Source organism: Mixophyes fleayi, chromosome 8 (genome assembly GCF_038048845.1).
Source record: "Mixophyes fleayi isolate aMixFle1 chromosome 8, aMixFle1.hap1, whole genome shotgun sequence".
Taxonomy (NCBI): Eukaryota; Metazoa; Chordata; class Amphibia; order Anura; family Limnodynastidae; genus Mixophyes; species Mixophyes fleayi.
This window is the reverse complement of record NC_134409.1, coordinates 121,118,740-121,146,269: the sequence shown is the minus strand read 5'-3', so window position 1 is coordinate 121,146,269 and position 27,530 is coordinate 121,118,740. Positions and strand designations below refer to the sequence as shown.

Here is a 27,530-nt window from a genome sequence, read left to right as displayed (position 1 = left end):
GGATGTCACATAGGGAGAAATTTTGTAGAGTGTATGTGACTGGATCACTTATAAATAACTTATGGTATAAATTTATTTAAAGGAAGTAGCTCTGGGTGCTTATTTATATAATTGCAAATGTACTTATTTTTCATATTGTGTGTATTTTGGTAAAGAAAATATCTTTATTTCTGAGACCAGGGGAAGAAATTAGTTTTTTGTTTTAACTTTCATGGAGGAAATGCATTATTTCTGAGGTATATACCTGATGCAATAAGCCTTTGTTTGAGGAAGGCTTTTGCGTATTTTGGAGTAGGGAAATGACTTGTTTGGGGTTTTTTAACTTTTATTTGGGAATGTGTATTCTGCAACTGTCTGAAGAAAGGATCCATGTTAATCTCATGTTAATTAGACCTTTTGATGTGTGATGTCCAGCACCCGAAGGCACAGGAAGGTTTAATTAGACTTGCTGTTATATTTCCTGTGTCAAAACCTGCTGTGATTTCCTGCATCTTGTTTAAATATATCACAGATAAGTGTAAATATTGTTAGCTTTGCATTGCATGTAAATCCATGTTTGGGTAAACACATTGCATCCTGATACTAAAAATAGCTCAGACCTCAGGGGGCTGGCTTACCCTGTGAGGCTGTGTCCAAAACTGTATAAAAAGCACTGTTTTGTAATGAATGTTGTTCTTCTTGTTCCATCTGACCTGCTCCCCAGTACCTTCAACCAAGCTGAGCAAATAAACATCACTTGCTTCAAAAACCTGCTTGGAAACTTCTCTATCCCTGTGACCTACAGATTAGACCAAACTCTAATCCATTCCCGGCTGTTCTAAGGTTTGGACCCAGCTTTCCGGTACCACCACTCTGCTCGCTACCCAGCAGCTCTGGCCAGGGGGGATCCAGCCACAGCAACCCTAATCCATAGGAAGAGGTCAGGAGTACCAGCCCAGGTACACCAGTAACAGGGTACACTAGCAGCATCAGTTACCCAGAAGAAACCCAGTACTGGATGCCAGTAAGGAGTCCAGTGGTGGCAGCATTTGTAAGCACCTCCTACCACACTTAGAGGGCACATTTAGGATAACGAAAGGGAACGGTGGCAAAAGTAAGCTCAGCCGGTTCCCAGCAACAACAGACAGGATGTGATAGGCGGTCTATCCTTTCACATTATATACCCACCCTAAGAATGGATTGAAAAGAGTACAAATGGGTAATGGGAATGCCAGATAGGAGGAGATGGGATGGGAGATGATGGGAGAATGGATAAGAATTTGGATTTCATGTTTGGCAACAAAGGACCTTAATATTTTAAAGGGTGTAGAGGAGACAGGATTGTGAGACAGACTAGATGTGAGGAGAAAGACAGAGGGCAGAGTCAAGTAGGACAATTGACAATTAGGAACATTTGAGTAGAGTTGATGACTCTGGGAGAAGGGAAGATGAGCTCTGTTTTGGGAATGTTAAGCTTTAGGGAGCATAGGGACATCCATGTGGAAACAGCAGGGAGACAGTTGGTCACAAAAGATAGTAGAGAAGGGGAGAGGACCAGGGATTTTGGTGTCATCCGTGTAGAATTGGCACTGGAGGGTAAGAGAGTGAATTCATTCATCAAGAGAACAACAGTACACTGAAAAAAAGCAGAGAACCAAGAACAGAGCCTTGTGGCACCCAAACAGATAGTGGGTATAGAGGGTACACTGAAGTGGTTGAATAGGAAGGAAGTGAACCAGGAAAGAATGGTGTCATTAAGGCCAATGGAATAAAGGTTTTGCAAAAGAGAAGGCTGATCAACGGTGTTAAAATCAGCCGAGAGGTCCAAGTGGACAAGCACGTAGAAATGACCTTTAGACTTTGCTGTGAGTAGATCGCTGATCATTTTTGTGGAGTATTGGGGGCATAAATCTGACTGCAGAGTGTAGATAAGGGAGAGTTGAGTAGTTTGTAGGCAAAGGGGAAGAGTGAAAGAGCAGGAGTCAGAGAGAGGCCGGGTGAAATAATGGTTTCTTTAGAAATGGTGAGATGAGCTTGCATCAGGCAAGGCTGAAGAACAGGGGGTGGAGAGTGGGCAGGTCAAATGGGAGAAAATAGTACTACGGTAGATCTGAAACGGGCATCACAACGCATTCTCCAGCCTTCACGCATGCTCAGAAGAGCAAAGGTCCTTCAGGGCAGATGAACCAGCAATGCCAGCCTCAAAACTTTGCTATTGGGTCCGATAGTTGAGCGTTACACTTCTGGGTCTACGGTATAGGACCACCATGATTCTGCTAAGTGGCTGAAATTTCATGGCTCTTCAATGGATTTTAATGCTATATATTTTTTTCTGCTTATCTACTCTATATAGTACCCATACAGTTAAATGGTACATTATAAAGTAAGCTCACATGTAATGATCCAAATTACAGGAAACATGAACAATCGGACATTGACAAAGGTTTGATTACACTTATTTTAAGCAGTATACAATTAGGAAGTGTTCAATCCTTTGTTGTGGAAAATAAAAATGATCTTGTGACTGTTTAACACTTGTGTGGCCCGAAAATAAAGGGTGAAATAAAACATTTGTATGGAATGCCAATTCATAGCTTCCACTGGGGCTGCTGCTGGCTAGGTTGTGTATCTAATAAATTCAAATGCAAAATGGGGATTTAATTGCATCCTATAAATACTTGATCAGCTGTAAGTGATTAATTGTATCCTTAGAGGTCATTTTACTTGTTTTAAGATAAATAATTAAAAAGAACCTCTGGAAAGATTTGCAGTTTGAAATGTTCTACCAAAAGTCCTACAGGATTCGATTTTCCTGCTAAATGTGGAAGGTGTATTCTTCCAAAGAGAGGCATCAAAGGTACTAATCATGAATATTGCCAACCTACTACTCACAAGCCACCAATTATAAATGCTACCACATTACATTATTATTTATTAAATATAGCCCATAGAGCAGTGTAAATGGCATTACCTAGTTTAGCAGAATAATCAATCAAATGCTTCTATCCTATACACTAATGTATAAGTATATCAGTTCTTCCATAGCAACTTTAAAGGAACCCGTACCCTCACATTTTATTTGTTTAACTGTGCCCAGTGCATGTGTATGACCTAGTGCAGTGATGGCTAACCTGTGACACTCCATGTGTTGTGAAACTACAAGTCCCAGCATGCTTTGCTGGCTATCAGCTATTTATCTACTGGCAAAGCATACTGGGGCTTGTAGTTTCACAACACCTGGAGTGTCACAGGTTAGCCATCACTGACCTAGTGTTAGGTTATCATGTTCCCAGACTATGGAAGTTGTTTCAGACACCTCTGCCTGCTCAGTCATATTTTCGTCCCTTTCCAGACTTGATAACGCCCGCAGTAATGCAACACCCCACTCACAATGGTTCCACATATCCCTTGAAATTAGGTCACCAGTGTTCTCCCCAGAAGATTTTGCCACCTGGGTGTCATTAAAAAGTAGCTGGGTGGGGGGCAGTGAATACTTTGCAATAACAGTTAAAAATGTTGGAGGCTATTGATCTGGGAGGAGATCAAGAAATTCTGGGGAAGAGAAATGAAACAATGGAACCCTACAGTGAACGGTGATTTCTTATTTCTTCCACAATAGAAACTAGTTGAAGTTATTAATATTTTTATACATGCATACCTTAATATTATACCTTACTATAAGACAAACACAATGGGAAAATAAAAATATAAGCTTAGAGTCCTGTTAAGTAATCTTAAAAAACCCCAAAAAAAAGTGAATTGGGACAGAGGAATGGGGAGGGGGAAATTATAAGTCCAAATTATTTTTCAGAGAACTGCCCTTTAAGTGCCATAATAAGTTGGCAGAGTTTAAGATTCCAAAAATATGGCTTTCTATACATTACACAGAAAGTTTATTTGTTGACATTTACATTCCCTGTCATAATTTTGGTAGCAGAATGAAATTCCCTGGAAGATTGTCAGCAGCCAACTCCAGCACAGCGCTAAATAAAATGGTAGTCGTAAAGTGACACTATATTAAACAAGAGTGACTATGTGGTCACACGTCTAATGTGCAGGCTGCCATTCATTATACATGTTCTAGATTAATCGTTCAACACTGTATCATGATCGAGCAGAGATGGAGGAAGCACATCCTTTGTATCATGACCGAGCGGAAATGGGGGAAAGCACATCCAGTGTATCATGACAGAGCAGAGATGGATGAAGTACATCCAGTGTATTATGACCGAGCGGAGATGGGGGAAGCACATCCAGTGTATCCTGACCGAGCGGAGATGGGGGAAGCACATCCAGTGCATCATGACCGAGCGGAGATAGGGGAAGCACATCCAGTGCATCATGACCGAGCGGAGATGGGGGAAGCACATCCAGTGCATCATGACCGAGCGGAGATGGGGGAAGCACATCCAGTGCATCATGACCGAGCGGAGATAGGGGAAGCACATCCAGTGCATCATGACCGAGCGGAGATAGGGGAAGCACATCCAGTGCATCATGACCGAGCGGAGATGGGGGAAGCACATCCAGTGTATCATGACCGAGCGGAGATAGGGGAAGCACATCCAGTGCATCATGACCGAGCGGAGATAGGGGAAGCACATCCAGTGTATCATGACCGAACGGATATGGGGGAAGCACATCCAGTGTATCGTGACCGAGCGGAGATGGAGAAAGCACATCCAGTGTATCATGACCGAGCGGAGATGGGGGAAGCACATCCAGTGTATCCTGACCGAGCGGAGATGGGGGAAGCACATCCAGTGTATCCTGACCGAGCGGAGATGGGGGAAGCACATCCAGTGTATCCTGACCGAGCGGAGATGGGGGAAGCACATCCAGTGTATCCTGACCGAGCGGAGATGGGGGAAGCACATCCAGTGTATCCTGACCGAGCGGAGATGGGGGAAGCACATCCAGTGTATCCTGACCGAGCGGAGATGGGGGAAGCACATCCAGTGTATCCTGACCGAGCGGAGATAGGGGAAGCACATCCAGTGTATCCTGACCGAGCGGAGATGGAGAAAGCACATCCAGTGTATCCTGACCGAGCGGAGATGGGGGAAGCACATCCAGTGTATCCTGACCGAGCGGAGATGGGGGAAGCACATCCAGTGTATCCTGACCGAGCGGAGATGGGGGAAGCACATCCAGTGTATCCTGACCGAGCGGAGATGGGGGAAGCACATCCAGTGTATTCTGACCAAGTGGAGATGGAGAAAGCACATCCAGTGTATCTTGACCTAGCACAGGCAGAGAAAGTACAGCCTTGGAAAGATGCCAAGTCTGGGTGTCAAGCCAAGAAGCAGGAGGTATATGCACAGTGTTTGGGGGCTGTAGAGTAATTTACTGATGCTGTGGCTTGTGTCCAGGTCATTTCATCTAGCTGTCTATTAAATAAAAATTGTAGCATTTCATAACTCGAAGACAGGAGAACTGTGATGTAAGTGGCATATTTATCTGAATTATAGTGTGCATGGGCAAAGAATACAATTTGCAAAAAGAGATTGAAAGTTCAGCCTTGGTAGAAGAACAATAAACACTGCAGTAACTTTTTATTTTGACTTAAGCCTGCTCTATAGTAGTTACATTCGGGCTGATGTCGTTTATATGCAGTGCTGCCGGCACACTTGCTACATCCCTGCTTTGGATCTATCTTTTTTAAGTATCCATTCATCTTCTGATGACTAGCCTTGTTATTAAGCTCTCTTTCTTTCCCTTTCTATGGTCCGAAGGGTGTACCCGTTGTACCTTCACCTTGTAGGAAACATTCGGTCAGAAACGATAGTCTGTACGGGCTTGTCCAGATACGCAGTTAGCAGGAATTTGCCTCAACCAGTGCCCCACACGGAACGTAACATAAAACCGGGGATAGCGGTTATTGATCCAGATGCCTGTTTGCCTCTGATGTTGGATACGGAGGTCGCACATACACGATATCTGGGTTTTTAGGGTTAGCTCGTGGTTTCAGCATGGTTAGTCTGAACAGCAGAGACTGACTCGCACCAACTGGGCTCAATGGTTCCAATACCGAATATTTAGGGCAGTTTGCTCACAGCATGTTTCATGTCGAAATCACATGAGCAAATTCATTAGCCGCTTGTATGAACAAGATCTACAGATATTGTAAGTGCTCAAAGAGGCTTCAGTCAGCATTGTTAGTATTTATATTATACATTTTACCCAGTAAAAGAATTATATATTTTTAAAGTGCACCTGTCAACTGCACACAGTGAAGGCAGCCATTTTGTGGTCTGAACCAATACTTATGAGCGCACAGTCCTATCAATGCATTATGGAGCAGTGATTTCGTGAATATTAGACCCAAAGAGCATCAACGATGTCACTGGCAGTTATTGAACGGATAGGCTGCATTCTCAGGACTATTGGTTCGAAACACAAAATGGCTGCCTCCACGGTGTGTAGATTAAAGGTACTTGGCTAATAATAATATGAAATGCTCCAGGACCCAAACTGGTCGGTATGTGACCAACGTGTATTTTGCGATCCTCACATAGTGTAAGGTACTTACAGACATTTGTAGGACTACATTCAAAAATGATGGACTATGTTTCTTTTTTAAGGTTTGGAAAGCGAAGAGCTAGATTTACCATATACAGATTCCCTTCCATAACATGGACAGTGTTGCTCCAAATATGAAACCATTTGTGAATAACCCATTAAAAATTGGAACAAAAAAAAAAAAAACGTACACTTAAGAGGCAACTATTCATATATGTAAAAGTGTTATATGTGATATATATAACATGAGCTCTACATTCTCCACTTTTTGTGACTGGAATCTGCCATGATGAATCCATCTCAACATTGGTGCCAATGTCTTTAGTACACACATAAAATTTCGGCTGCAGTATCATCATCATCATTTATTTATATAGCGCCACTAATTCCGCAGCGCTGTACAGAGAACTCATTCACCTCAGTCCCTGCCCCATTGGAGCTTACAGTCTAAATTCCCTAATATAGACACACACACACACACACACACACACACACACACACACACAGAGAGAGACAGACAGAGAGAGAGACAGACAGAGAGAGAGACAGACAGAGAGAGAGACAGACAGAGAGAGAGACAGACAGAGAGAGAGACAGACAGAGAGAGAGACAGACAGAGAGAGAGACAGACAGAGAGAGAGACAGACAGAGAGAGAGACAGACAGAGAGAGAGACAGACAGAGAGAGAGACAGAGAGAGAGACAGACAGAGAGAGAGAGACAGACAGAGAGAGAGAGACTAGGGTCAATTTTGATAGCAGCCAATTAACCTACCAGTATGTTTTTGGAGTGTGGGAGGAAACCAGAGCACCCAGAGGAGACCCACGCAAACACAGGGAGAACATACAAACTCCACACAGATAAGGCCATGGTCGGGAATTGAACTCATGATCCCTGTGCTGTGAGGCAGAAGTGCTAACCACTTAGCCACCGTGCTGCCTATATGAAGAGATAACTATAAAGGACAGGCAGCGGCAAACACAAGCAGTAAACCATTTATTATTACATTTCTGTGGAGAAAACCTTTAATGATCACAGGAAATCACTGATCTGACAGTCAGGGAATTGGAAGACAATACAGCGCACAATCATGTAAGGCAGTGATGGCCAACGGGCGCTCACCTGCGGCCCCAGCTTCTTCCTTCTTTGATGTCACATTTGTTTGTGATCGCTAACACTTGTTTATCTTACATTATGATGCCTGCCGATATGTTATCACAGACAGGTGCCTTAGATGTACTGAGATTAAAGGTAATGTGCGGCCCTTTTGAAGTTAAAGGGCCGTGTCATATATTCGCTGAGGTGTATCAAGTCACCTATCACTGATCTAAGGGGTGTGTGTGTGTGTGTGTGTGTGTTTGGGGGGGGGGGGGGTCTCATCTAAAAAATTGTAATATAAAATTATTTTTTCCTAGCCTGTTTGGGTCGTGGTTTCTTTCTAGCTTTATATAAACAACAATTGCACGGGTGACATCTGAAGCAAAAACCATAATATCATCCATATTATTAAATTAAGAATAATAAAAAGTCCTAAAAAATTACAAACGTCAATTTTATCACACAGCTAAAATATTTTTTGATCGTATCGCCCCTTTTAGTTTAGTTTTACTTTGAAAAATACTGTTTTGTTGGGAAACCAGTCTTTTCAAGGTGAAAGAGGGTCTTCATAACCCCTTCTTGTGAGAGCAACATTCTTATTAGCAATTTCTCAATCAATAGATAGAGTACAGAAAAAAGAACAAAACAATAAAAGCACAATCCTATGGCACACTGTAGGTCTAAATACTATAATACACGTGTAAAATTCAAAGTAAGCAGAATAACCACCATTTTACATTGACAATGCCAGCTTAGGAACCCAATAATAATTAATAAAAAGGTTGGATCAAAAACACAGCTGTATAGTGGCTGTGTGAATCCTCACTTTTTGCAATAAGCAAAAAAACTATCAAAAAAGAAAAAACAGATATTGAGATACCAACACAGTGAAATCTGAATAAAATGTTACTAATATAAAACACACAATAAAAAAATTGTATAAAAAAGTAATATGAAATAGTGAAACACCGTTTGTTGTAATTTTCATATAATCCAACATGTAATAATGCCAAAATCAGTCTATCTTGCTCTGACTAACTCAAAGATAAGATCCAGACTTTGACTTACCAAAGACCGCTTTAAGCCCTTTTTCCAAGCAGCATAATCCCAAATAAGAATTTTCTCCTGCAAAACTGGAGCTCTCTGGGATAAACCATGGAACGTGCTTATTAAAGAACAGCTGCTGTCAAACTACTGGGATTCTATCCTGCTGCCCTATACGGTTAGACCGGACTCCTGAAGGACAGCCCTAACTTACTATTATGTGCACAAGGACCGTCTTTACATCAGTCCCATGAATGAGTGATAACATTGGGCAAGAGCTGCATATATTATATATATATATATTATATATGCAGCTCTTACCCAATGTTATCACTCATTCATGGGACTGATGTAAAGACGGTATATATATATATATATATATATATATATATATATATATATATATATATATATATATATATATATATATATCCAGACACTTCAAAATTATTTATTTGTTTATGATTACCATCTATTCACAGAAGATCTGAGGAGTTGGTGTTGGAATTAAATCTCCATCTAGAAGCATAGATTCATTGACTGTTATCCATTGTTATATGTTCTTTATAAGAGTACTATTAAGTGATTTTAGTACAGAGAAACAATCCGAGTTTGGTCAGATCATCTGTGGCATTTACAGCAAACGGTGTTTCACTATTTAATATTACTTTTTATTATGTGTTTTATATATTAGTAACATTTTATGCAGATTTCACTGTGTCGGTATCTCAATGTTGTAGTGGGTCAGATAGAGCGCTGGTTTTCTGTAGTTTGTCTGTCAATCCTTCGGTATATAAATTCAGAGAATTATACAAAGAAAAGTCACCTGTTTTGCCTGTGTTCTTCATCCAGGTTTTGTTAGAAGACTCATTGTCGAAGCCTATCAGTTTCAGCTCCTGGTACTCTTCTCGAATGTTGGCCGTGTAGTCAACGATGTCTATCGGAGATTGGTGGACACCTCCACAATCCATACTGGTCATTACCCAGTTTTCAGGTCCATATACACCTGTTTCAAGAATAAAGAAAACACAACGTTCAGAATGTTACAAGGTTTCCTCTCCCTGCACCACGTGTGACGTACTCAGAACAGTTACACGACAAGCCTACAACACAACCTAATGAGGTAAACCTACCCGATCTGAAGGAGTCATGATGAGATCAAGAAACTAAACTCTCTAAGATTATGATCTAAGCTGTTGGCAGGTTCATTGATGTTCAGCTCTCATGTTACTACTTTGCTGGAGGTTAGCCAAAGCTACGAATTGTTGCAAATACTGTATTGCTTGCCAACACAAAGTAAATTCACTGCACTGTATCTTGCCAGGCACAAAAGGACTTGATTCAATGCATAATATACACAAAAAGGAAAAAAGGGGGGGGGGGGGTGGATTAACACAGAAAAAGCAAAGTTGGCTAGGGAGTAGAAAAACTTTATATCAGAGGATGGTTGTGGTTCCAGTAATGTAAAATACTTGTAATGAAATACAATTTACTGTAGTCTAATGCAAAACAACATGCATGCAAGAGAGAAATAACTCGGTATAGCTAATAAAGTGGTCACTATATTACAGGGGCAAGCGCAGGATTTGTAGAGGGGGGGTTTCCACACCACGCCACCAGTGGGCGTGGCCAGCATGCATGGGGGCGTGGCTATAATTTTAGACAGTGCTTGGCTGCTCTCCAACTCTTCCTATCCCCATAATATACATGGGCAATGCTGCATGCACTACTGTTAGGTGCACGCAGCTCTCCCTTTTCAAGCAGAGCCGTGTGAAGCGGGGGCAGGGTCCAGCCACCTCAATTATACAGTTCCCTAGGCTTGGAAGGGGGTTTCCAGGCACTAGGAAACTCCCCTCGGTTTGCCTATGTATTACTAGATATCAGAACAATCTAATGACATTTTAACTTTACCAAGAAAAAATACTGAAGCAGCTAGTATAAGTTTTTGTTTTTTTAAATGTCAATATGACCTGCCTGACACAGCCATTTTGTGGGCGAGTCCAATATTCCTCAGAATGCTGCCTATTCAATAGAAAAGAGCCACGTTGGTGATGCTGCTAGTTCCTGGTGGATTGATGGAGCCCATTCTCAAAATTTTTGGTTCAGCCCACAAAATGGCTGCCTCCATTGTGTGTTTGTACACGTGCCTTTTCTCACTTCACCTTATACAACAAAGTGCTACAGATGTGGCTGAACAGTGAGATGTGATTTGCCAGCTGTATGATTGACCTATATTGGAAAGACGATGTAATAAGTGTCACAGGGCAGTGTCTATTCTGTTTTTTTGTTTTTACAGTCTAAATAAAGGATTTGAAATCATTTTGAAAACAAAAAAAAAAAAAGGGGAGAACTTCCAGTTCCATAGCACATCAACAACACCTCTGCATACAATTCATATCAAAATACTCTCCCTCCCGCCCTCTTAGATCGACCTCTGACCCTGGCTGCGCCTTGTCTCTGGTAACCAGCTCGCACTCCTGCCTACAAGACTTTTCCCGTGCTGCTCCCCACTTATGGAATTCCCTACCACGCTCAATCAGACTTTCCCACAGCCTTCAAACCTTTAGATGCTCTTTGGTAACCCATCTCTTTATTAGAGGTGACTTTATACCCGATAACACTATTCACATTAATGCACCTTCACAACTATCCTAATATCCACTCTGAGCCACATTCACTCTGCTTGCTTCCGCTCTTCCTTCTCCCCTTTAGAATGTAAGCTCTCTAATGAGCAGGGTCCTCCATACCCTTTGTTTTCATGTCTGCATTTATTTTGTCTGCCTTGTCTGTTCTTGTTTTACATATGTCCTTGTCTTCCCTACTGTACAGCGCTGCGGAGCACTCTGGCGCCTTACAAATCTACGATAACAATAATACCATGCGCCTATCAGATAGCCACCTCACACATGCCTATATATCTACAGAGATTTTTCAGACCAGAATTGCAGGGGCAGCGAAGCAATAATTTGCAACAATAAGGGAAAGGATTCCTGCAATAATAAAAAAAGTTAAAAAAACAGCCTCATTGTCAAAAGGACAATAAACCCCACTGGAGGTTTCAAAACAAAATATTCATAAAAATAACTAAAGGAAAGGGTGATGCTTTTGATGATTGATCGGTTTTTCCTAGAATCCTAGTAAGTATGCAGGTATTTTTAATTAAAGAAGCTTTTACAATTCTTAATAAGAAGTACAAAAAGCAAAAAAAAAACAAAAAAAAAAAACACTTCCACATTCTATAATAATGGAGGAGATAAGAGACAAAACATTAGTCCGTGGAGTCAGAAAGTAACCTCTTGATGGAGATGTAAAATATGAGAAAAATTCTTGACAAAGATCAGGAGGTTCGAGAGAACGAGGCAGAAGCCATCTGAAGGACACTTCCACCCGCGAAATGAAAATATTGATAATACAAAGCATATGGCACTAGAAGTTATGAAGCAGTGCTCGCTCCTCACAAGAGGTTTTATACTCCAGTACAACAAGCTCTTAAGGTTCATAACCTAGATGGGTCGCTACTGACCTGGAGGGTCACAAAACAACAAATCATGGAGATTTACAGGCATGCTTGGTGTTGTGCTGAAATCCTTCATTAAGTTCTAAACATAACCAGTCCCACGGAGTTATCTCTGAGAGAAGGGAGGGACTGCACAGATATGGCTGCCATTTTCTCTCATGATAATGGCTTAAACCTGCGAAATGGCCCCTGCTATATTCAGTTGACAGGTCCCCTATATCATGAAATACAATGAGGTTCCCTGTCTGCATGTTCAAATATATGCTTGCACACAAGATATAAACTGCTTTTGCCATACTTGCCAACTCTCCCGGAATGTCTGGGAGACTCCCGAAATCTGGGTCGGTCTCCTGGACTTCCAGGAGAGCAAGCAAGTCTCCCGCATCCCGCAATTCCCTGCCCAAAATAACGCTATTAACGGTGAATGGTGTCATTTTGGCCCCGCCCCCGGCGGCAAAACATAATTTTCGTTGTGGGGTGGGGCCAAAATGACGCAATTGACTGTGCCCCGCCCCTCCCACCCCTCTCCCAGACTGCTCTGCCTGAAAGTAGGCAAGTATGGCTTTTGCTGGGAATGAAAAAGTAAATTATAGCTATAAACAAGATGTACATTAAGGAAAACTTGCCAATAGACGAGTAGAACATTAGAAGCACACACTTCTCTCCGGAGAAAAACCAGAAAGACATAAACTTTCAAATTAAAGATCACTAATGACTACACTCAATGGAGGCAGCCATTTTGTGAGCTGAACCAACATTCATGAGAACTCAGCCTATCAGTTCACAAGTAACCAGTGACATCACTGACGTACTGAATGGCAATTATTTATGAGTCAAGACCAATATTTATTAGGCATTAGTTCTTAATGAGCAGAAAAGGCATCAATATTTGCTCAGTCTCAAAATGGCTGCCTCCACTGTGACAGGGCCACTTTGTTGCCATGGTTACAAAAATGGATGCTTTTTCTTATTCACTAATCCCGCACCCTCATACTCAAACCCACCCACACTCTCCATAGCTTTATTTATAAGACGGTGCTTAATCCAATGAGAGCATCAAATCCGGAATACACTTAAAAATATTCCTCATTTTACTTGTGCTATGTCTTAGATAAGGAAAACAGGCTGCTTAGCAATTATATAAGAAACGGTTAGTAAGTTATTAGGCCTTTGAACCTCTCTCTCTTATAAGATTGCAGGAGAGCTCACAATTTATGTGCCATCCACTATCGTCACAGGAATTATTTAGTCACAAGGACAACCCACTACAATCACACTGGGTAATTGAAGAGTTTCTTTGAAACGGTGTTCCAGCATAATTTATATACTCTGAATACATTTCCTAAAAAGCCCTATGAAAGACAAGTATAAAGTTAAAGTTAATTAAATAACAGCATGTTAATTCAATCCCAACATTCAGCAGTTCACGGCTATTAAATTAACTTACAGAACTAAAAATTAAGTGCATCTAATAAAAAAAAAACTTAACATAAGATGCTGTATATTAGGGTTAATTGTTTCCCAACTAATTTATAGAAGATTAAAATATTTAGTACAGTATCAAATAGATATGTTGTATATTGAGAATTTGATTAAGTGCTATATCGGTGGAATAAAACCCTTGTTTGCCTGCTGTGGAAAATATATCCGGTTCATCTTCTTAAAGGGTAAATTCCCAATATTTAAGGTTATTCTACACAGATCTAATAGTACAAGCAGAGAGGAGTGGCCCGATAGAGGCCTTTCCTGCACGGAGCTGGGGGTGTTGGAGGAAGTACTCATCACAGGATTTCCCATTCAAAAGAGGAAGCAGTACAAAGCAGTTACTTTGAATGCTATGTGCTGTGAATGGGGAGCCAGGATTTAAATGACAGTTTCTGGTACCCTAATTGAATGCCCCCCCCCCCCCCATAGGCAAACCGAGGGGGGTTTCCTAGTGTCTAAAAAGCCCCCTCTAAGCTGGGGCACTGTATAATTGAGGTGGCTGGACCCTGCTCCCGCTTCACACAGCTCTGCTTGAAAAGGGAGAGCTGCGTGCATCTAACAGTAGTGCAAGTAGTTGCCCATGTATATTATGAGGATAGGAAGAGTTGGAGAGCAGCCAAGCACTGTCTAAAATTATAGCCACACCCCCATGCATGCTGGTCACGCCCAATGGCGGCGTGGTGTGGAAACCCCCCTCTACAAATCCTGCGTTTGCCCCTGCCCCCAGGTGTAAAGAGTTTTAAAAACGGCAGTGAAAATTTAACAGACCACCACTGCGATGGGGTCCCACAGACATAGTCACAATTCTTCCACTGTTCGGAAATGTTTGAAAGATATAGATACTGCGCCGACTCTGTTAGCAGATTTGTATATTACTAAAGTACACTAAGACCGGTGCCAGTGAATACTTTAGCCTGTGTCTAGTGCCTGAAACCATAGTCCAGCCCATACAAAAAAGGAGACGTGACTTAATGTGTTGTAAATGGTTAGACAAAAGTTCCCTGAGCACAGAGCCATGTCGCACTTAAAGCCTTAAGAGAGGTGAAGCGAGGAAGATGATAAGCCAGATTCTGGTGCCTTAGGACATCTTGGATTGAGCATAGCAGGCAGGAAATCTAATTGTGTGGCACAGCCGGCTGGAGTTTGGTGGTTGCGCTGAGTTTCTTGATACAATCGCAGATAATTACATCACGGTTATGAGAAATCTGAAGTTTCAATCAAGAGCAACACACCCTATAAATCTGTACTGTTCACTGTTGAAACTAAAAATAATAAAATAAAAATCCATGAACAAGGCGCTATACACAGTAGAGCCTGTGATTTGTATGTATACTTATTTATTATTTAAAAGGACTATACATATTCAAGTGAACCCAAGAAATTACAGCTCACTATCAAATTATTATTTTAGGATTGGAATCTTTGACTTTGTAAAAAAAAAACACGTCACACACACCTAATATTTAAGAAACGCTTTTTTCTCTTTTTAAACAAAACCACTACAGATCCAACTACGGAAAAAAAATGAAAAAATAAATAAAATAATAATAATATTATTATTATTATTATTAATAATAAAATAATAATAATAATAATAATAAACAAAAATGCAGTAGAGTGCGACAGGTCTCCCCTCCGTCTGTCCCACAGGTGCAGCGGGGAATATTTCAGCCTAATTGCTGGTGCACCAGACACTCGAACTGAATATTAATAAACACATCCATTATAGTGTATATTGTAATTTTCAGTGCAGTGCTGCCCTGTGTATAAGGAGATTATTTTGGTTGTGTTAGATCGCTTATATGGATGTAGAATGTAGTGATGTATTTCTGATGTACGACGCCTACAGTGGGTTTTGGGTGTTCTGTGATTGAGGGTGTGGCGTGCTATTTAGGTATCTGGGGAAGATGTTCATTTGACAAACATTTGGTTTGTAAGGGGTGGCCAAAAACACAGGAAGTCTTCCAATAGAAGGGAGGGCTAGTAGGGGAAATGACATCAATTGGGAATCATAGCTGTTATTAGGGAATCAGAGAATACTGTAACATTTTTTTTTTCAATTAATAAACAACCCATTGTTCAATGCATTCAGATCTACACCCATATGCCAAGCACCGATATGTAACATTGCTGTGTTCAAAGCTTTCCTGTTTACAGAAGGAGGGTTCTGTCTATAGGCTACTAGAATAACAATGAACTGTACATGATAAAGTAAAAAGTGTGTTCAATTCCCCGAAAACTTTAGTTTTCAGGGATTACCCTCAAAATTCGTATTTACTATCACTGCATCACACCAGATATCATCGATATCTGCTGCTTTGCATATCTCTTCGTTTTAATGAGCAGTCCCCATAACAGTGTATGGGCACTGCTCAGTATCGCTATTTACTAAAGTTTGATTAAAAAAAAAAATATATATATCATTTTTTTAGCTGAAGCTGGCATACACAATTGAAAAGTTTCAGTGCCGTCAGCTCTTATCCGAACAGCAGAGCTGAACAGCGCATGTGTGGAGGGATCACATGATCCCTCCCTGTCACTCACCGCTCGCTCTCTGCAACTATATAGGGCAGAGATGTTTGTGCACATGCCCAAAGTTTTCAGTCAGCCCATGCTCACTGGAGTGAGAAGAGGACCCCCGTAGATCGCATACTTCAGTGGTAAGTATGTTTTCCACTTCCGAAAAACTGCTGTTCTTGTGAACTGCTATTCCTGTGTTGCTTTTTTCATAAATAGGAGAAATAGTTCAAGCCTTTTCAATGTGATAAGGATTGAAAACAATTTTTCATTTTATGCGGTCGTAGATAAATGTGCCCCCTTGTCCTTTGGCTCAGTGTGATTTAGACCTGTTTGGGTGGCTCACTGCAGTCTACCTCCTCTCCCAGATTGGCCACCCTGAGGATTGGTTCAGTAGTTTGTGCCTATTTAAAATGTATGGCATGGGTGGAAAATTATATTAGCTGTATATAAGGAGCACATGTCTGGTTTGTGTGACTACTCAGAGATCGCTTTAAGGAAAAAGATCCTGCTTTGTTCCTGTAAGGCACCTATACCTGCTGTATTCATGTGACCTACAGGTAAGAGGCTAACGTTCCAATCCGTTCCTTTGTTGAACCCAGCTTCCCAAGTCATCGCTCTGCCTGTTACCCAGCAGTCCTGGTCCAAAGTAAGCGGTCAGGAGTATCGAGCAAAGAGGTGCTGCAGCGGCCAGAAATCAAGCGGAGGAGATAAGATAAACAAAAAATAATTTCCACCCATGTCCCTGATCTGTACCAGCGTTGTGCATTATTACAGAGACGAACAGGATCCTGCTAACTAGCAGCCTTGAATATTAACGAATGAATATTGCTGTCTCGAGACTCTTCAATTAGAAAACGGTGATGCGCGGCTGGGATACAAAGCCTGCACATCAACAGAGGACCCCAGTCTCTGACAAATGAGCAAATATTCTGCCTACTAATCTATTTATCTCTTTCTGGCAGTCCAGCCTCATGACCTAACGATGCAACCTAAATTACTTATGAACAGTGCATGAAAAAACAGCACACCACTCTAAGCCCAGTCACTGCAGGGTTAACAGACTAAAAACTTTGGAAAATTGGGAGGGGGTGCGAAATAAAAAAAAACACAAAGCCTCTATCCCATTCACGGACGCAAATAGAAACCCACGTCGTAGCTCAGCAAATCTGAAAATCTTTAAGCGGCACTGTATTAAATTAGTCGCTAGTGAGCCAAATCATATTGATCCGATTTCGTACACACAGCCTCCAGAGTTTAATTCATAATTTAATCTCATGAATAAATCTAGTGAAGCAGAAAAAAAAACAAACAAAATGCTAAATGATTGTATTATGCACATCGCAGTGTGTAGCGTTCATGGTAGGACAGCCGGCTAAATAAACAGAGAATTTATCACGCACGAGCCGTCCAGCTAAGGGGCCGCGGGTGCATTATCATCCCTCCGTCTTTCCCGTTTCCTGCCTTTACTGTGTATTTTACTTGTTCCTCGTTTAAATTAAATTCTCTTAGCGTTATCATTACTCGATGACATGAAGCAGAGGGCATCAGAAAAACCACTTTCTGCTGACGAGCAGAAGACACAAAACAGTGTTATTTACCGGATCCTGAGAACTGCAAGTGGAACAGGCAACCTGGAGAAGATTTATGGGAATATATATATATATATATATATATATATATATATATATATATATATATATATATATATATATATATATATATATATATATATATATATATAAACACATATACACACACATATATATATATATATTTTATATTATATAAATGCCCTTGACCTTCCTCATTACATATATTACAATAGGTGTCCTGTACAAACATATAAGTGGTGTAAGTGCATTAATTGATAAGATTGATCTCTTTAACCCACACATCTAAAGCTGGGTACACACTACAGAAATTTCAACCAACTTTTTATGCCGAGCGATTTTACATGCGATCGACGGTCCGATCGCTCGGTCCATGGACTGCATACACACTAGCCTTGTTTAGGACGATAAAGGGAAGAGCGGACGTCCCTTTAGCGACTTTTTACAGCCATGTTGTCGTGAGCAATGACTGTAATTTCGTACTCACTGTTGTGGATCGGTCGGAAGTTTATACACACTACACAACGGAAACGAGATTGGAACGAAAATATTAAACGGTACGACCAACCAAATGAGGCGACAATCGTCCATTTGGGCAGACTTTCGACCATCGTGTCACTGCACACACTGACCCGACTTTTGAATGAGCGGCCGTATGTCGGCTGATTTAGCCGATTATTGGATGAAAACTGTGTAGTGTGTACCCAGCATAGGGTGAACATTCAGTGCTTATCTAGTATCAAGAGATGACATACACATATGCACTCAAGAAAAATGGCGTACCTGACCAGTAATGTATAAAGCATCATGCAATGCATTTCAAGAGAACCATACAGAGAGCACATAGAATACTTGTAATTCTATTAAACCTTTCAAGTAGTTGACCGCTTTGCACAACCCCTTCTTAAATCAACTATAAATCTCACGTATGGTTGAAGCAGAGAACTTACAAATATGCTGGACGACTCAATCCGTCCATAGCTCTGCCATTAAGCTATATGGAAAGTTCTGCCACAGAGCTATAAACGGTATGGAATTCATTAAATGAACAGGATACAGCAATAGTTGGTTCTCAGTTTCAGGTTAGTGGGGGGTGGACCGCTTTAAGCATAGCAACAAAACAACAGATATCTGTACATAATTATGTGACTGCATACTGACTTTAGACAAACAGCTTCCACACTTGTCACCTGGCCTACCCTCCGGTATCTCTGGAGGGTAGGCTAGGTGGTAGGGGGTGGTAATGCGATCATACCACCGCAAATCAAACCCTGACGCATTTTGTTGTATCGCTGGGGTTAATGACACAAAGTGCGTCATGAACAAACCGCAACCAGGAGGGTGCCTGTTCTTCCAGGAGGACCCTTCATAACTTGGGGGCCTCCTGGACATTCTCAGACCTTAGGCAAGTATGGCCTTAGTGTGTTGCACATTAGAGTAGTGTTTTGGGTAGACTGTTCCATTGCTAAAGACACAGTCTCAACCAATCACAGAAGAGTTGTGGAGAGAGGGGGCCCTTTCAAAATGTTGCTATGGAGACCAGTCATTTACCAGGGACAACCACATTACCTTGAAATAGGACGATTGTATAGCGCACTTGTACCAAAACCGTAGACCACCCGCCTGGATAGCGCCCAATCTTCTTGTGAAGTGGGCGTGGCCTTGATGATGCGAGTCCCTGTGAATTGCAGCATTGCACAGCAGGGGGGGGGGTCTTGATTCGAGATAATACAAATTAAGTCCCGCCCCCATTCTTGACCATTGGAACTCCCCTCTGGGAGACCCCAGGGGAAGGTATACAAAGTAGGCAAGTGTGACCCGTTGCCAACACACATAGGAGCAGCCATTTTGTGAGCTTACTCAATATCCATGAAAATACAGCCTATTCATTTGCTCATGAAGTGATTTAGTGATGTTACTGGTCCCTAATGTACGGATAGGCTGTAACCTCTTGAAAATTACATCAGCTCACAAAAAGGCTGCCTCCACCATGTGTAGGTAAAAAGTGCACTGTGAGCCAACTAATCTATTCTCCATTCCGCTTCATAATGAAGGAAAAGATACATGAAGCTTTCCTCTAGTTCATTACCTTCTCCCCACCGACTCCAACCTATATCAAACTAAAATACAATATCGTAGAGTGTTGGGAATATTGCAGGAATAAGATTTTATAAAATTGGCCAGAAATGTAGAAGCAGAATTGATTAACAGAAAACTAAAATTATTCTTGCAAATATTGGGCAGAGATGTAATAATTGCTCTAGAAATCCCCTGGGAAATTAACAGAGAAATTGAAATATGGTTTCCTAGTAGCAAATTGCACTTGGAAGTATATTGTTCATGTCTACGAGTGATTTAATTTGTCTTCGATACACCATGGGCCATGAATCACAAATTCATATTTATTTATAAATATTTAGATAGTACAATTTACAAAAATGAACACTCAATATTTACAACAAAATTAAATTTCGTTCTGGGGTGCTGGGAGCAACAGTCAGGAAATAAAATTACTGTATTTGATAGAAGACTAAAATTTTAATATTTAATTGTTCTAAACTGTAAAGACCGCCTGAAATATAGATTCCTCAATGAGTTGGAGGAAGCCTGACCAGCAGAGGGCAGAGCACACTGGATTACCACAAAGTATAAAGGCCACAAAAAAAAACAAAAACAACAGTATTGGGTCAGCTTTAAATTATGCAAATTGATAGGATGCACTTTAATGAATATTGGTTCTAGGGATGTGCACCGGCGACTTTTGAGGTCTCGCGTTTTGTGTTTTGGATCCGGATTTTCGTTATTTTTGAGGTTCGGATTTGTCTCGCAAAACACTTGACGAAAGGTCTCGGTTCGGATTTAAGGTATTGGATTCGGATTTTTTTTGAAAAAAACATAAAAAGTTTAAAAATCAAGTTTTTGGGCTTATTTTCACTCCTAGGCTATTATTAACCTCAATAACATTCAATAACAAGCATTTCCACTAATTTACAGTGTATTCTGAACACCTCACAATATAGTTATTAGTCCAAAACGTTGCAACAAGGTATCTTTCTGGACTGCGTAGAGGAGTGGGTCACCACAATATATATTAAAAACCCTGAACTTTTATGATTCGCACCAATAAATGTACCTGGACTGCGTAGAGGAGTGGGTCACCACAATATATATTAAAAACCCTGAACTTTTATGAATCGCACCAATAAATGTACCTGGACTGCGTAGAGGAGTGGGTCACCACAATATATATTAAAAACCCTGAACTTTTATGATTCGCACCAATAATTGTACCTGGACTGCGTAGAGGAGTGGGTCACCACAATATATTAAAAACCCTGAACTTTTATGATTCGCACCAATAATTGTACCTGGACTGCGTAGAGGAGTGGGTCACCACAATATCTTAAAAACCCTGAACTTTTATGATTCGCACCAATAATTGTACCTGGACTGCGTAGAGGAGTGGGTCACCACAATATATTAAAAACCCTGAACTTTTATGATTCGCACCAATAATTGTACCTGGACTGCGTAGAGGAGTGGGTCACCACAATATATATTAAAAACCCTGAACTTTTATGAATCGCACCAATAAATGTACCTGGACTGCGTAGAGGAGTGGGTCACCACAATATATTAAAAACCCTGAACTTTTATGATTCGCACCAATAATTGTACATGGACTGCGTAGAGGAGTGGGTCACCACAATATATTAAAAACCCTGAACTTTTATGATTCGCACCAATAATTGTACCTGGACTGCGTAGAGGAGTGGGTCACCACAATATCTTAAAAACCCTGAACTTTTATGATTTGCACCAATAATTGTACCTGGACTGCGTAGAGGAGTGGGTCACCACAATATCTTAAAAACCCTGAACTTTTATGATTCGCACCAATAATTGTACCTGGACTGCGTAGAGGAGTGGGTCACCACAATATATTAAAAACCCTGAACTTTTATGATTCGCACCAATAATTGTACCTGGACTGCGTAGAGGAGTGGGTCACCACAATATCTTAAAAACCCTGAACTTTTATGATTCGCACCAATAATTGTACCTGGACTGCGTAGAGGAGTGGGTCACCACAATATATTAAAAACCCTGAACTTTTATGATTCGCACCAATAATTGTACCTGGACTGCGTAGAGGAGTGGGTCACCACAATATATTAAAAACCCTGAACTTTTATGATTCACACCAATAATTGTACCTGGACTGCGTAGAGGAGTGGGTCACCACAATATCTTAAAAACCCTGAACTTTTATGATTCGCACCAATAATTGTACCTGGACTGCGTAGAGGAGTGGGCACTGGGCACCACAATAAAATATATAAAAACCTTCAACAGATCTGCATTACACTACACATACGGCTGCTCTTCCATCCTCTCCATCATATACATGTTGGAGTTTTAGCGTGTGACAACCTCTTGTTTTTGATAATGTCAGTGCATTTTGAATATTTTTCAATTTGCCCCACACCACTGAATGTACTTTATCTATGATACGCAATACGCATCTATCTATCTTGACTGCGTAGTGTGGTGGCCCCGGTACACAATTTGGTACCGAGGCCACAATATAATTAAAAAACCCTCCACGTGTCTGAATTCCACCAAACAAGTATCTGGACTGCATAGTGGGGTGGCCCCGGTACCCAATTTGATACCGGGGCCACAATACCTCCTCCAAACATGGTACAGACAATTCGTCATTGAGATCCCAGACAGACAGGGTCAAAGTGTTATTGTTTGACTTTGTAAACCCAAAAAACTGTCCCTGTTGCACATAGTCGTGCAATGAAGACTGACTTTTTAATTTAAAGGCACGATCTTTCAAGTGTAGTGTTTGTAAGTCTAAGTCATATTATACTTTTGGTAAAATTGGTTTATTTTGTTCCTCTTTATGGTAATTAATTAGTAATAGAATTAAAGTAGGAAATAGAATTAAAGTATGAAATTGAATTAAAGTATGAAATAGAGTGGTATAGAGTTGTAGTGTGGTATAGATAGAGTGGTCCACACAATATAATAATAAAACCCTCAACTGGTCTGAATTCCACCAAACAAGTATCTGGACTGCGTAGTGGGGTGGCCCCGGTACACAATTTGGTACCGAGGCCACAATATAATTAAAAAACCCTCCACGTGTCTGAATTCCACCAAACAAGTATCTGGACTGCATAGTGGGGTGGCCCCGGTACCCAATTTGATACCGGGGCCACAATACCTCCTCCAAACATGGTACAGACAATTCGTCATTGAGATCCCAGACAGACAGGGTCAAAGTGTTATTGTTTGACTTTGTAAACCCAAAAAACTGTCCCTGTTGCACATAGTCGTGCAATGAAGACTGACTTTTTCATTTAAAGGCACGATCTTTCAAGTGTAGTGTTTGTAAGTCTAAGTCATATTATACTTTTGGTAAAATTGGTTTATTTTGTTCCTCTTTATGGTAATTAATTAGTAATAGAATTAAAGTAGGAAATAGAATTAAAGTATGAAATAGAATTAAAGTATGAAATAGAGTGGTATAGAGTTGTAGTGTGGTATAGATAGAGTGGTCCACACAATAATAATAATAAAACCCTCAACTGGTCTGAATTCCACCAAACAAGTATCTGGACTGCGTAGTGGGGTGGCCCCGGTACACAATTTGGTACCGAGGCCACAATATAATTAAAAAACCCTCCACGTGTCTGAATTCCACCAAACAAGTATCTGGACTGCATAGTGGGGTGGCCCCGGTACCCAATTTGATACCGGGGCCACAATACCTCCTCCAAACATGGTACAGACAATTTGTCATTGAGATCCCAGACAGACAGGGTCAAAGTGTTATTGTTTGACTTTGTAAACCCAAAAAACTGTCCCTGTTGCACATAGTTGTGCAATGAAGACTGACTTTTTCATTTAAAGGCACGATCTTTCAAGTGTAGTGTTTGTAAGTCTAAGTCATATTATACTTTTGGTAAAATTGGTTTATTTTGTTCCTCTTTATGGTAATTAATTAGTAATAGAATTAAAGTAGGAAATAGAATTAAAGTATGAAATAGAATTAAAGTATGAAATAGAGTGGTATAGAGTTGTAGTGTGGTATAGATAGAGTGGTCCACACAATATAATAATAAAACCCTCAACTGGTCTGAATTCCACCAAACAAGTATCTGGACTGCGTAGTGTGGTGGCCCCGGTACACAATTTGGTACCGAGGCCACAATATAATTAAAAAATTGGGCATCAACTGTCACCGTTGTTTAATATCTGATACACCTAAATATGGACTGCACAGTGGAGTGGCCCCGGTAGTAAATTTGGTGCCGGGGCCACAATACCTCCTCCAACTTCCAAGTGTAGTGTTTATAAAGACAGACAGCGTCGAAGTGTTATTAGTTGACTTTCTTAACCCTAAAATTGTCCCTGTTGCAAATATTCGTGCAATGGACAGTTACTTTTCTATTGAAAGACTCAAGCTTTCAAGTGTAGTGTTTATAAAATATAAACAACAATACAGTAGTTTTAGAGCACGTCAATACCTCTTGTTTTAAATTATGACACGGCATTTTACTTTTGGTTTAATTTCTTGAATTTTTTTACATTTGGTTTTACTTTTTGAACATGGCAAACGACTGTTGCTTGGTCATATAATGCAAAAAAAAAAGTTCCAAGATGGAATTGTCCTTGGGCCCTCACACCCACCCTTATGTTGTTGAAATAGGACATGCACACTTTAACAAACCAATCATTTCAGCGACAGGGCCTACCAGACAACTTTGGCTGAAATGATTGGTTTGTTTGGGCCCCCACACCAAAAAAGCTATTCATCTCTCCCTGTACAGACTAAACAGGCTCTACTGAGGCAAGATGTCGTCCTCATCCTCAACCTCTGATTCCTCTCCCCCTACAGTGTGTACTTCCTCCTCATCACACATTATCAATTCGTCCCCGCTGGACTCCACAACCACAGGTCCCTCTGTAGTATCTGGAGGGCAGTGCTGTACTTCATTGAGGAATTGATTATTCATTTTTATAAACATCATTTTTTCAACGTTGTGAGGAAGCAACCTCCTTCGCCGCTCACTGACCAGGTTCCCCGCTGCACTAAAAACTCTTTCCGAGTACACACTGGAGGGGGGACAACTCAGGTAAAATAGAGCCAGTTTGTACAGGGGCTTCCAAACTGCCTTTTTTTCCTGCCAGTAACAATATGGACTGTCTGACATGTCTACTTGGATGGTGTCAGCAAAGTAATCATCCACAATTTTTTCTATTGTGACAGCATCCAATGCAGCGACAGTAGACATGTCTGCAATGGTTGGCAGGTCCTTCAGTCCGGACCAGATGTTATCAGCATCCCCGCCAGTGCCTCTTTTGGGAAAACTGAGCTTTTTCCTCGCAGCCATAGATGTGGAAGAAAATGAGGGTGGAGCTGTTGGCATGTCACGGTCCTCTTCAGAGGACAATCTCCTGACCAGCAGGTCTTTGCACCGCTGTAGACTTGTGTCCGCCGGAAACAGAGACACAACATACGCTTTAAACCGAGGATCGAGCACGGTGGCCAGAATGTATTCCTCTGACTTTAAAAGAGTGACCACCCTCGGATCCTGGCAAAGCGTACGAAGGGCTACATCCACAAGAGCTACATGCTTGGTGTAATCGCAATGGCTTACCAGCTCCTCCCTCACTTTCTCCAGCTGCTTCTGCAACAGCCTGATCAGGGGAATGACCTGACTCAAGCTGGCAGTGTCGGAACTGACTTCTCGTGTGGCAAGTTCAAATGGCTGCAGAACCTTGCACAACACGGAAATCAGTCTCCACTGCGCTTGACTGAGGCGCATCCCCACTCCTTTGCCTATGTCGTAGGTGGCTGTGTAGGCCTGAATGGCCTTTTGCTGCTCCTCCATCCTCTGCAGCATATAGAGGGTGGAGTTCCAGCGCGTCACAACCTCTTGTTTGAGGTGATGGCAGGGCAGGTTCAAGCTTTTTTGATGTGCCTCTAGTCTGCGGTAGGCACTGGCTGAATGCCGAAAGTGTCCAGCAATTTTGCGGGCCACCGCAAGCATCTCCTGCACACCCCTGTCACTCTTGAGGTAATGCTGCACCACCAAATTAATGGTGTGGGCAAAACATGGGACGTGCTGGAAATTGCCCATATTTAATGCCCTCACAATGTTACTGGCATTGTCTGACACCACAAATCCCCATGAGAGTCTAAGTGGGGTAAGCCACTGGGAGATAATTTCCCTCATTTTCTCTAATATGTTGTCAGCGTTGTGCCTCTTATTAAAGCCTGTAATGCACAATGTTGCCTGCCTTTGCATGAGCAGCCATTTTGTAGATGCTGCTACTGATGCAGCTGTTGCTGTTGCTGCGGAAGGGGATGCATCTACCCAGTGGGCTGTCACAGTCATATAGTCCTTCGTTTGCCCAGAACCACTTGTCCACATGTCTGTGGTTAAGTGGACAGTGGGTACAACCGCATTTTTAACAGCACTGAGGACACTTGATCGTACTTCTCTGTACATTTTTGGTATCGCCTGCCTAGTGAAGTGGAATCTCGACGGGATTTGGTACCGGGGACACAATACCTCCATCAACCCTCTAAATCCCACTCCACTGATGGCGGACACCGGGCGCACGTCTAACACCAACATTGCAGTTACAGCCGCAGTTATACGCTTTGCAATAGGGTGACTACTATCGTATTTGGTGGTCATGGCAAACGACTGTTGGACGGTCAATTGTTTTGTGAAAGACTTAGCGGTCTTACGACTTCCCCTCTGGGAAGATGACCGACTAACAGCAGCAACAGCAGCAGTGGCAGTAGTAGGCGTACCGCTGCAGGATTCCTCGGATGAATCCCGTATTGAGGAGGACTCAGTCTGGCTGCTGACTTGGGCTGCAGGACTGAATCTGATGGAGATTGTGGAGGAAGTTGACGAGGAGGGTGTTGCTGGTGTGTATCCAACTGGACCACGGGATTTAGGTGTCCCTGTACCGATGAGGGTCCTAGCCCCAGTTCCTGAACTAACCACTGAACTATGAAGGTTATTCAGGTGACGTATAAGGGAGGATGTTCCTAGGTGGGCAAGATCCTTACCCCTGCTTATTTGAGCTTTACATAAGCTACATATGGCCATACATTGGTTGTCTGGATTTGGATAAAAATAACTCCAGACCGAAGAGGTGCATTTTTTGGTCTTCTGACCAGGCATGACGATGGGCTTTTTCATCCCATGGACATCAGCTGTTTCCCCCCCTGGTGCCTCATTTACAATAACCACATCACCATCCTCATCATCAAGTTCCTCCACAGCGCCAGCTACATCATCAATAGCCTCCTCCCGAGCCACCTCTTCCCGTACAGTGATGGGAAGGTCAGGCTTGACAACCACCAACACCCTTGGACTCGCCTTGGGGATTTGTGATAATTTCTCTTTAGAAGGCAGAGTTGTTTGCTGTTTTGTTGCTGACAGCATAACTCTCTTCAATTTTTTGTAGGGGGGGGGAGGAGGAGGAGGGCTAAGATCCGTGGGTGAAGCTGAACCACTAGTCATGAACACGGGCCAGGGCCTAAGCCGTTCCTTGCCACTCCGTGTCGTAAATGGCATATTGGCAACTTTACGTTTCTCCTCAGATGATTTTAAGTTTCTCTTTTTGCTACTTTTTCTTAACTTGGGCTTTTTGGATTTTACATGCCCGGTACTACGAGATTGGGCATCGGGCTTGGAAGACGACGTTGATGGCATT

At 41.6% G+C, this 27,530-nt stretch overlaps 1 protein-coding gene across 3 annotated transcripts in view; it reads right to left on the bottom strand.

Annotated features, from left to right (window-relative positions):
• PTPRG (protein tyrosine phosphatase receptor type G) overlaps window positions 1-27,530 on the bottom strand; it is a 393,194-nt gene that overhangs the window by 183,597 nt on the left and 182,067 nt on the right. For all 3 annotated transcript variants that reach the window (XM_075183332.1, XM_075183334.1, XM_075183333.1), the window contains exon 3: window positions 9,469-9,648. In XM_075183332.1, coding sequence (XP_075039433.1) covers window positions 9,469-9,648 — 180 coding nt within the window. The remainder of the gene's footprint in view (window positions 1-9,468; window positions 9,649-27,530) is intronic.